General features: G+C 42.7%; 2 protein-coding genes across 2 annotated transcripts in view; one reads left to right on the top strand and one right to left on the bottom strand.

Annotated features, from left to right (window-relative positions):
* The window catches only part of LOC103598719 (structural maintenance of chromosomes protein 1B), an 87,633-nt gene extending 79,200 nt beyond the window's left edge, over positions 1–8,433 (bottom strand). Inside the window, exon 1 of the mRNA XM_008582764.1 lies at positions 8,325–8,433. Coding sequence (XP_008580986.1) covers positions 8,325–8,433 — 109 coding nt within the window. The remainder of the gene's footprint in view (positions 1–8,324) is intronic.
* Positions 8,434–8,878: 445 nt separating this feature from the next.
* Positions 8,879–11,720, top strand: part of RIBC2 (RIB43A domain with coiled-coils 2) — a 17,392-nt gene continuing 14,550 nt past the window's right edge. Inside the window, exons 1-3 of the mRNA XM_008582770.1 lie at positions 8,879–8,992; positions 9,821–9,902; positions 11,461–11,717. Of these exons, the coding sequence (XP_008580992.1) occupies positions 8,879–8,992; positions 9,821–9,902; positions 11,461–11,717 (453 nt within the window). The remainder of the gene's footprint in view (positions 8,993–9,820; positions 9,903–11,460; positions 11,718–11,720) is intronic.

The raw sequence follows: 11,720 nt of genomic DNA, 5'->3' as shown, positions 1-11,720 counted from the left end.
GTTGTGATCCGTTGCCAGACACGAAAAAAGACAAAAAGGAAAAAAAAAAAAAAAAAGAATAATTACAATTTGTAACATATATACTAGTAATATTGATTTAATCAACATATCTCAACGTTCAACCCCCAAAATATGTATAATCGATTTTGATTCAATAAATAAAATAAATTTTTAAAAAAAATAGAAACATGTAGAATTTCACTGTTAAACAAAATTTAAGGGAGGCCATATTTTGGACTAGCCTCCAGCACTAGGCCTCAGCAGAACAGACCAAATCAAAACAGAGTCACTCACAGAAGTACCACATAATCAAACAGAAACTTTAAGGAAGCAGGCAAATCCCCAAATAGACCAGTTTTTCCTGAAAATAGGAGATTCACAGCAACCATTAAGAAAGAGCTCAGCTAACCTGGGTCAGCATAATAAGGAAGTCTCTACTTTAATTCTCACAAAAAAGTAACCTGTAGTAACCTGATGTTAACCAATCCACTTCTTTTTAATTTTTGTTTCCTTGGTCCCACCTTAGAAAAACAAACCGTTCTGTTATGACCATTCTGTTATGCTTTATAGAATGATGTTCTGCCGGATTCTACAATCACAAATAAAAGCCAATTAGATCTTTAAACTAATTTTTCTGTAATTTTATCTTTTTACTCCTCCAAGGTGCTTACAGTGGAGGCCTATTTTTATTGAACCCTATTTTGTGCCAGACACCCCATATCTGTTATTTTGTCTATACAACAATTTTACGAGACAAAGATTTAATTTGCATTTTACAAATAAAGAAAGAGGCTCAAACAATTCAAGTTTTAGAGTGATGTGTCTGATTCCAAAACCTCTACTCTTTCCACTAAAAGGAAATTCTAATACACTATTTAATAAGTCCTAAGATAAAATGAACACAAAGTATTATATAGAGGCACTTAGAAGCACTAATGACTGGAGGCTCTGAGTAGGCTTTACAGGAGATAACTGTGGGCTAAGTCTTAAAGGGTAATTAAAAGTTTACAGAGGGGGATACAGAAGGTAAAATACCATTCAGGAAAAGAGAATAGCTTGGTCATAGGTACAAAGAAGTGAGAGAGCATGGTACCATTCCAGTAAGAAAGCAAGTAATTCTATGTAGGTAGAGCAGAGCTTACAAGGTTGGGAATCCTAAGAGAGAAAGGTGGGGAAGTTAAGTAAGAATTACAATAGGCTACATTAAAGGAATTAAACTTTATGTTGAAGGTTATGTGAAGCCACTGAAGGTTTTTTTTTTCCCCAAATATATTTTGTAGAGATTTCTCAGACAATAACCCAACAGGAAAATGGGCAAAGGACACAAACAGCAATTCAGAGAAAAACACAAAAGGCCCTTAACCATATGAAAAGATGCTCAAACTCACTCACAATAAGAAAAATGTCCAGAATAGGTAAATCCATAATGACAGGAAGTAGGGGCTGAGGGCTGGGTAGAGAAGAGATAACAGAGAGCAAATACTAATGGATAGAAGGTTTCCTTTGGGGTGGTGAAAATGTTATGGAATTACATTACATAGTGATTTGATGATGGTTGCACAAATCTGTGAATAAACTAAAAACCACTGAAAGTGCACTTTAAAAGGATATATTTTATGATATGTAAATTATATCTCAATAAAGTTGTTGTAAAAAAAAAAACCTAAAAGAGTACTTCATGTATTTTCTAGCCTTGTACACTGAAATGGTTCAGAACCAATGTTATCCTAATGCACTGAGTACCTCTAGTTCCCACATGGTGGTCTCTTATACCTTTCCTACTAAAAAGAACTAGAAGTCATTGGAGAACTAGCTAATTCCAAGTCTGAGGCAGGGAAAATTGAAGATGAGCCTGGGAACTAGGACATCATACTTCAGAAAGTAAAGAGCACGGGAAGCAGCTTGGAGGAATTCCAACTGAATGAAATTATGAAAATATGAGCATCAAAAATGATTTTGGTGGGGCCGAGCCCGTGGCGCACTCGGGAGAGTGCGGCGCTGGGAGCGCAGCGACGCTCCCACCGCGGGTTTGGATCCTATATAGGAATGGCCGGTGCGCTCACTGGCTGAGCGCAGTGTGGGCGACACTAAGCCAAGGGTTGTGATCCCCTTACCGGTAACCAAAAAGACAAAAAAAAAAAAATTTGGTGGATTAAAACACACTGCATCAATAAAAATCCATGAGTCCGTAATGTACTAACAAAACAAAAAAGAAAAATACATTTTCGTCATTTGAGGCAGCTATTAAAAACCTTCTTTTGGGGCCGGCCCAGTGGCGCACTGGATAGTGTGCTGCTTGGGAAGCGCGGCGTAATAACTTCGTATAGCATACATTATACGAAGTTATACGAAATGTGCTGAATCCTATTAGTCCTCCCCGCCAATCACTGAACCTGGGGGTAGTCTTGGGGATTCCCCACCCTAATGGTAAATTTGTTTTCCAACCATGAGCCCGTAATTTCCTCTAAGACAATTCCCAAGGTGCAATATCGATGAAGCTACTACCATCTGTATTTATTTTTTCCTTTTTCATGTTCCTTCCCGCACATCCACAAACAATTTAAAATTTCAACGCCAGAAAGAAGAAAGTAACATGAACAAAGAGAAAGGTATATCGTCAGCCACTAGAAATATGGCTTAGTTTTAGAGATTTAGGATCTTTCTAAAAAGAACAAGTAGTTAGCATGCTGCAAATTTATGGCAAGCATTTATCCTGTTTGTCCAGTGTGAACTGTATTTTTATTTATTTATTATTTTTGTGTGTACAGCCTCCCTCTTCGGATCTGAATTGTACTTTAGGTTAATCAAAAAACCCCAGTTAACAAAGGAAAGCTCTTTTTCACAGGGAAATACCACCCACTGAATGTAGAAAGTATGACAGAATTAGAAAAACCTAATTTTGCAAACCTTAATGAAATACTCATTTAAAGACTATTCACTGGCATTAAAACCATCAGGTAAAAGGTCAATAGAGAACATTTGTATAACACCAAAGTCACACTGGACTTTCTAGTTAGAAAGAAGGAGAAAAACTACACAATAGAGAGATCACTGTCACCATCCTAATCCAGGGGTCAATTTTTAGCATTACTAAGGGTAAAACAAGCAGATATTATGTGATATAATGCAATGTGAAGTACACAATATCAGCTATGATGGAGTCTAGCCAAAAATGTTTAATTTAATCCATCAACTCTGTAGATATATCTTCCCATTTGACAAAATTCAGTATTCATTTCCATCAACAAGATTTTCTCTGAATGGTGTGATTTTCAGGTGATTATGTTTTCCCAATTCCCTATGTTGTAAGGTTTACTTTTCTAACCAGGAAAGTGTTACTTTAAAAAAAAACATTTTTGATAATTCATAATGGCTGCTAAATTCTTAAAAAATAGTCTTTTATTATTACAAAAGCAGTATATAGCTTTGTAAAAAATTAGAAAACAAACAAGAATAAAAAAATAAAATGGGGAGCGGGAGGGGGAACATTGGATAAGGGGCATAAAAAATAAGTGATTTGTAACAATGAATATGCTAATAAAAAATACATTAAAAAAAAGTAAAATGATCATATTCCCACAATTCAGAGATTACTACTCTAATACCTAGGGCCATATCCATAAAGACTTTTTATTGCAAACTTTTAAGAAATGAAAATGAGATTATCCAGTGCATACTGTTTTCTAACATTATTTTCAGGCAGTTATCTTTGCCTTTTTTAGTAAATGTTCATTTCATCTGTTGCACAGCTCAAATTTAGATTTCCCAATTGACTCCAAATGTTCTTTAAACAAACCATTTTCCAAACTAGAACCACATATTGCATCTGGTTGTTACATCCCCTAACTCTCTCTTTATTTAGCACAGTATTTTTATTTATAACACTGACTTGTTCAAAAGATTAGAATAAAGTTTTCCCACAAATATTTGGATTTGTTGGATTATCTCTTTATGGTGTCATTTAGTTTCTTTCTCTATCCCCTCTATTTCTGTGAAGTCCTTTTCCTCATCTACCAAGAAAATAAAATGGATCTTCTTTCTTTTTTTTTTTTTTTGTCCTTTTTTTTTTTTTTTTTTGAGACCAGCCACACCACGCTCAGTGAGCACACCGGCCATCCCTATATAGGATCAGAACCCACGGCGGGAGCGCTGCTGCGCTTCTCCCGAGTGCGCCACGGGCTCGGCCCTGGATCTTCTTTCTTGCAGGAACAAATTAAGATTACTCTGGTAGCAACATGCCACATGGATTTAAAGTAGGGTAAGACTGAAGGATGAGAATTCAGCAAACAGGTTACTGCATTAATCTAAAAAAGAGATGAGATCCTGAAGTAAAGCGATAGTAGTGAGAATAAAGAGGACAGGGCTATTAAGGATGGAGAACTGGCATGATTGGTAATATACTGGCTGTAACAGGGAGAACTTATCAAGGATGAAGGAAAATTCATCAAGGTGGTAGTCATATGAAATCCTGGGAGAAAAGCATTCTAAGCCCAAGAACCAGCAAATGCTAACATTCTGAAATGGCAATGAGTTTGGCCTATGCAAGGAAGGCAAAAAAAAAAAAGAAGTAATTCTTATCCAAGTATAGTAAATGTGGGGATTACAACTTCATATTCTATTGCTTCCCTAGACATGCACTACATGCTGGCCAGTTTGGACTATTACCTGTCCCACAAATAGACTTTCAAAAACCCCTGGAAAAATAATCTACTCTTTGAGTACAACTCGCATGCCATCTTCTCTGGAAAACCTTTCCTGATCTACACTTCTTCCTATCCATACTTCCCCAAATCAAATGTTTTATTTTCCTAGTTTAAAGTTTCATAAATACTGTTATCTGGCCTTCTGTCTCAATTAGTGTGTTAGTCTCTCTTTTTTTAAAGTAAAACGTTTTATTAATAATCTTTTATAATGATTACGCATTAAAATATTTTGTATCTATTGGATTAAATATATTAAAATCAACTTCACATTGTTTCAGAAAATGATCTAACAAAGGTGGAAATGATTACTATAAGAGAGCGATCTGAAAGGTGGCAAATAGAATGGAAGGAACTATTAATTCCAGAACACTTGCCCTCAAGTTTAAGCTCATGAAATAAATTCACAAACTGAGCTGTTTCTATCTTAACTAAATTGAATATAGGTTAAACTATCAGTCAACTAACTTTAGCTTATTTAGTATAAGACAATAAAAAAGTTAAGTAAAAGTCTAACAAAGAGACAATAAGCAAAGTCTTTCTTTAAACAATGTAAGTAGCCTTGCCGAAACAGGTCCTCAAAAAACTGGTTTAAGACTCAGAGTTGTTTCTCTCCATGGAAATCTTTAGTAAAAGGCAAAAGATTTATACAATCTGAAGAGAAACCAGAGTATCTAGTGTTATTTTTTTACACTCCCTGTATCTTAGGAACAGAAGCTGTCTTATTCTGTATATCTTCTTCTGCTCCTAGCAATATATATATGCAACAACTATTCGCTGAATCTAACTGAATGGAAAACATAAAGGTTAAGATTAAAATTGAATTTTTTCCTTTACTACTCTCCCAAATTAAGAACATGTCAAGTTTTGGCAGGTGGTGACAACAGGAAATTATTATGAAAAGAACGACCAACTAAATTAAAGTATAACAGGAAATGATCAATTGGCTTAACAAAATCTATCTGAATGTGCCAGTAATTCTGTGAGATTAATAAAAGATCTATTAACAAGAGTTCAAATGAATATAAATGAACTATCACCCTTTAAATTAGTCATGGATGAGTACTACATTGAGTTTTGGACTTCATAGAGCAAGAAGAATGTAACAGCCAAGACGAAATCCAGTAATAAGTAAGCCAAAAATTGTTGTGCAGAGATGGTATTGAAGGCAAAGCTGAAATAATCCATGACTGGCTTTATGTGGTTACAAACATAGTCCCTAGGTTACCAGTGATTCTCAAGAGGAAGCTGAGCCTCCAGGGCAAGTGGGTCCGGGGAGGGGCAAGAGGAATTTGTAAAGGTATTTTCACAAAAACCTTAAGATATGTTTTTAATCACAATCTGCATTTTTAAATTAAGATTATTTTTAACTTAAGTTTGGCACTAGTTTTAAAAGGTTTGAATAGTAATGGGCATGTAGTTTAGGTTGACTGAAGTTCAAGACCTTATGTAGATACTCATTCTAAGCATCCCACTATTGGAGTTACAAAATATAACTAAGCAACCTGTCACATAACCACCAGTAAAAGGTGAAGAAGATTAGCGTAAGAACGCAAAAGTATTTATAGTAATTATCTTTTCAATATCTTTGATAACACAATAAAGTATGAATGACGAAATATATTACACATGAAGAGGCAACTTTCAAATGTGTAAATATTTCTAAGCTCAGGTGTTCTTTCACACATACTGAAAGTGCAAAGGAAAACATTAAACACGAGCTACTTTTATAAGGCAACATAAATTTCACACCAGTTCCGCAATAATTATACTCCAGATTTTGTATGCCAGGAAAGCACATATTTAAGTGTTCTATTTATATGTCAAGTAAATTAGTTTGTTGAGGTTACCATTAAACTCAAATCTGATTCCTGAGCTAAGTAAGGAAATCTAGGCTGAGAGAGCCAAAGAGAAGAGGCACTGTTAGAAGAGGTAAGTATCATTGTAGGCCCCACTGCACCTGCTCTGGGTCACTACTCCTCTAGTCTCCCATCATAGCGCCATGTGGAGCCTGGCAGGGCCTGGATTCAACTGGTCGACTTACTGGCAGACCTTGGCAACTCGTCTGGCCTCTCTGAACCTCACTTTCCTCAACTATAAAATGGGGATAATACTTATTTGCTAGGGTTAAACAAAAATAGTGGTGCCAGGAACTTAGTAAAAGTTCAATAAACATGGTCCTGGTCAAAGGTTCCTTGGATCCAAATGGTTGTTCAGGTTCCTTGGAGCCAACGACCTCCTAGAAATCTCCCTCCCACTTAATCTTTGGATGAGAAGAGGAAGGGGACTAAGAGGAGGGGTAATTAGGGCTGAGGGCAGAAGAAGCCCACAGAGCAGGAGAAGCCGGGGCAAAGAAGAGGACCAGGGCAGAGGCGAGGTGGAGGGCGGGGGCAAAGCCCCAGCCCGAGGGGTGGTGGCGGGCAAGGGCGATGGGGAATGCAGGTGGAGAGCAGGGGTGAGGAGCCGGCCCGACGGGGATGGGGATGGCGGGAGAAGGCGAGGAGCCGGCCCGACGGGGATGGGGATGGCGGGAGAAGGCGAGGAGCCGGCCCGACGGGGATGGGGATGGCGGGAGAAGGCGAGGAGCCGGCCCGACGGGGATGGGGATGGCGGGAGAAGGCGAGGAGCCGGCCCGACGGGGATGGGGATGGCGGGAGAAGGCGAGGAGCCGGCCCGACGGGGATGGGGATGGCGGGAGAAGGCGAGGAGCCGGCCCGACGGGGATGGGGATGGCGGGAGAAGGCGAGGAGCCGGCCCGACGGGGATGGGGATGGCGGGAGAAGGCGAGGAGCCGGCCCGACGGGGATGGGGATGGCGGGAGAAGGCGAGGAGCCGGCCCGACGGGGATGGGGATGGCGGGAGAAGGCGAGGAGCCGGCCCGACGGGGATGGGGATGGCGGGAGAAGGCGAGGAGCCGGCCCGACGGGGATGGGGATGGCGGGAGAAGGCGAGGAGCCGGCCCGACGGGGATGGGGATGGCGGGAGAAGGCGAGGAGCCGGCCCGACGGGGATGGGGATGGCGGGAGAAGGCGAGGAGCCGGCCCGACGGGGATGGGGATGGCGGGAGAAGGCGAGGAGCCGGCCCGACGGGGATGGGGATGGCGGGAGAAGGCGAGGAGCCGGCCCGACGGGGATGGGGATGGCGGGAGAAGGCGAGGAGCCGGCCCGACGGGGATGGGGATGGCGGGAGAAGGCGAGGAGCCGGCCCGACGGGGATGGGGATGGCGGGAGAAGGCGAGGAGCCGGCCCGACGGGGATGGGGATGGCGGGAGAAGGCGAGGAGCCGGCCCGACGGGGATGGGGATGGCGGGAGAAGGCGAGGAGCCGGCCCGACGGGGATGGGGATGGCGGGAGAAGGCGAGGAGCCGGCCCGACGGGGATGGGGATGGCGGGAGAAGGCGAGGAGCCGGCCCGTCGGGGATGAAGGTGGCGGGCGAAGGCGAGGAGCTGGCCCGAGGCCGGGGGAAGGGCGAGGGCCGGGGACTCAGGGTGGAGCGGTCCGGGGACTGGGTGGAGGCCGCCCACAGTCCAGGCCGCATAGCCGCCCTCACGTCCCCTCAGGCAAAGTGCTGCCGACTGGGCTGGGTAGGAGCGTTCTGGTCCCACCCCGAGGTGCCCAGTTACCGGAGCCGTTGGGGCCGATGATGCAGGTGAACCTCTTGAAGGGGCCGATGACCTGGCGGCCCCGCCAGGACTTGAAGTTCTCCACGATCAGCACCTGCAGGAGGCCCATGACGGCAGCCTCCCGGCCGCCGTTGGGGCCGATGATGCAGGTGAACCTCTTGAAGGGGCCGATGACCTGGCGGCCCCGCCACGACTTGAAGTTCTCAACGAGCAGCACCTCCAAGCGCCCCATGGCTGCACCCTCCTCGCCTCAGCCGCGTCCTCGCGCTCGGCGGGAAAAGCGCGGGAAGAGCCTCTCCAAGTCTCGCGAGGCGAGAGCGAGACCGCGGCGAGCGCCGCGCCGTTCCTTAGCAACCGGAGTTGGCGTTTCCGCACCCTGGGCGACGTGCTGGAAAGCCCGTCTGAAAGCCGCGGTACCGACGTGCATCCCACCCGCACAGCCCCCTAGGGAGCCAGCCTCTTCAGGGCCACAGCTTCCTTCATTTTTGTTGTCTTTTCTTCTTATTTTGCATCTTCTAAAAATCCCTTAGCATTTCCTGTCGATTCCCGCAGCCATGGAGGTGGCCCTGCCCAGGGACCTGGAGCAGCACGCTAGCCTGGCCAAGAGGAGACACGCGGAGCTGTGCAGGCAGCGACAGATCTTCAACGCCAGGAACAGGATCGTCGGGGTGAAGTGGCCTGAGAGGGCGAGGGAGGCGGACGGCGGGAGAGGGGAGGGGATGACCCTTAAAATGAAACTTCTGGTCCAGGTACAGCTGTAAATTGCAGCATGTTTTGTCGGGGTGCGGGGGTGGGAGTAGGAGGAAGAGTTCGATGTATTGACTTTGTTGAAGATGGGGGAGAACCTCACAGGCCGAATAATGCACCCTGTCACCTGCCAGGAGGGCACATGGGGGCCTGGAGCAGGCCGGGAGCTTGGCCGGAGTTAGTGGCGGAACAGAGACTAGAATGCGGTTCTCCCCACTTCGAGTCAGACTTTCTACATTGCCTGTGGTTCCTTCAAGTCCGTTCATTTGACAAATGCTGGTGGAGTTCTTTTGTGGCAAGCCGGAGCCGGGTCCAGGAGATGAGGAATAAAAGCCCCCGACCTTGCAGAGTTCATGGCTCGGCAAAGGAGGCAGGCACTGACCTCCCCAGGTCACATTAAAATCAGGGGAATCAGTGCTGTGAGGGAGGGGGGCACTGGGATGCCACGCAGCAGAGACTGGGGTTGGGAGGGGAAATCAAAGCAGCCTTCCGAGAGGAGGTGATGCCTACACATGTTCTGAGGATGAGTATCTGTTAACCAGGAGTAAGGGGGAAGGAAGCTCTGGGGAAAGCTGAGAGTTTAGGCTGAAGAACAAAATATAAGCAAAGGTAGCCAAGTATGAAAAGGCCTGATATGTTCCTAAGACAACTTGTTTATAGTGGGGCAAGGCGAAAAAGATAAGTAGGATGGTTATCTATTGACTGAAATTATCTGGCTCTAACCCCTATCCCTGGTTTCCCATTCCCAGGGAGACACAGGAGCCTGGGATGTTCAAGTTCATGATCAGAAGATAAAAGAAGCAACTGAAAAAGCTAGACATGAAACCTTTGGTGAGCATTTCCTGAATGCTTACCTATCCATTTAGGGCTGTGTTCCTCTAGACTCCAGCCCTCATGTCTTCACATATGTAAAAAGTTGTCATTTTCACACTCTTCCTCCTTTTAAATTTTCACAGTTTCTCGTGCTCAATTAACTTATGCACTGAATCATCCTCTAAGAGAAAAACAGCTTTTGAATTCTAATGTAGATTGTAGGAAATATATTTTAAGGATAAATGTATGTTTTTTTCTATTTTCTTAAAAAAAAACCACACACACATGAACACATACTCTGCCCCAAAGTTCAAGACCTTCTATGGAGTGCAATTGTTTACACCAGATGACACGCACATGCCTGAGCTCATGCCTCTGAGCTGACTCAGAGATAGACATGATTCAAATAATAGTGTTCTAGGTCTTAGACCAAAACTTCAAATGCAATTCATTTTCCCCTATCTTGACCAACAATTTCAACAATTGTTGAAGTATCAGTTTTTTAAAACACCATAAGGATTTTTAAAATTAAAAAAAGCAGGATATGAAATTGTACGTGCAGTGGCCTATCGATTAAGTTTTTAGAATTGTGTTTTTTATATATATGGGTAACGCTCCCCCTCACCTCATAATTTTCCTCTTCTTTCCTCCTCAGAAGTGTGCATTATTCGCATGCATTTTTTTATACTTCTACTATTTGTGTATGTATCTATAACAATATACAATTTTTTATGTGTGTGTTTTTAAAATTTAAGCAGTATCCTATTGATTGGATCCTTTTACAATGTGTTTTTCTTTCATTCAGCATTGCATTTTCGAAATTAATCCATGATCTACATATAGAAAGTATTCATTTAAATTGTTTTACGGCATTTTGTTAAATGAATTAAACACACTTTCTTTATTCATTCCCCTGCTGATGGCTGGTTTAGATTTTTTTCCCCATTTTCTTTATCATTGCAAACACTGCTGCGATGACTGTCCATGCCTTATGTCCCTAGTGCACTTGTGAGAGAGATACCTAGGAGTGAAATGGAAGGATCTTAGGTAGGCATGTTTTCCATTTTATGGGATATGGACAAATTGCTTTGTTATAAATATACCAAGTTATGCTCCCACAAGCAATGAATGAGGGTTGTTGTTCCCCCACATCCTTACTAATAAGTGCTATTATGGCATTTTAAATATTTTGCTTCCAATGCACTGAATGTTTCCCATCTTGTAAGGCTGATCATCTTTTCACAAGTTTATTGATCACTCATGTTTCCTTATTGTGATTTCACTCATGTTTCCTTATTGTGACAAGTTTATTGATCACTCATGTTTCCTTATTGTGATTTGCCTGTTCTTAACCTTTGCCCATTTTTTGGTTGGGGTGTTTGGGTTTTTAAAATTTATTTGTAGGTACCCTTTTATATTCAGGACATTAATCCTTTAACGGTTGTGTTTTTGTTTTTGTTTATTTTTTGGAGGATTGTTTTACTTTTACAATCACTGGAAGTTATTATTTTAAGTGAATTCAAATTTATTTTTTCCTCTGAATCTTAAGCTTATGGATATGTTATGTCTCTTCTAGCTGCTGAAATGAGACAAAATGACAAAATCATGTGCGTATTAGAAGACCAGGAAAGGAGAGATAGGAAAAATCTCTGTAGAGTTATCAGTGACTTCCAACAGAGCTTTCAGAAGCCAGAAACTCGCCGTGAATTTGATCTATCTGACCCCCTAGTCCTTAAGAAAGATCTTCCAGCCCGGCAGTCAGATAATGATATTCGGAATACAATATCGGGAATGCAGAAATTCATGGGGGAGGATTTAAACTTCCATGAGAGAAAG

The sequence above is a fragment of the Galeopterus variegatus genome, unplaced genomic scaffold (assembly GCF_000696425.1).
Source record: "Galeopterus variegatus unplaced genomic scaffold, G_variegatus-3.0.2 Scaffold2719, whole genome shotgun sequence".
NCBI classification, from domain to species: domain Eukaryota; kingdom Metazoa; phylum Chordata; class Mammalia; order Dermoptera; family Cynocephalidae; genus Galeopterus; species Galeopterus variegatus.
The sequence above is the reverse complement of the archived record's forward strand: the minus strand, read 5'-3'. Positions and strand labels throughout refer to the sequence as shown.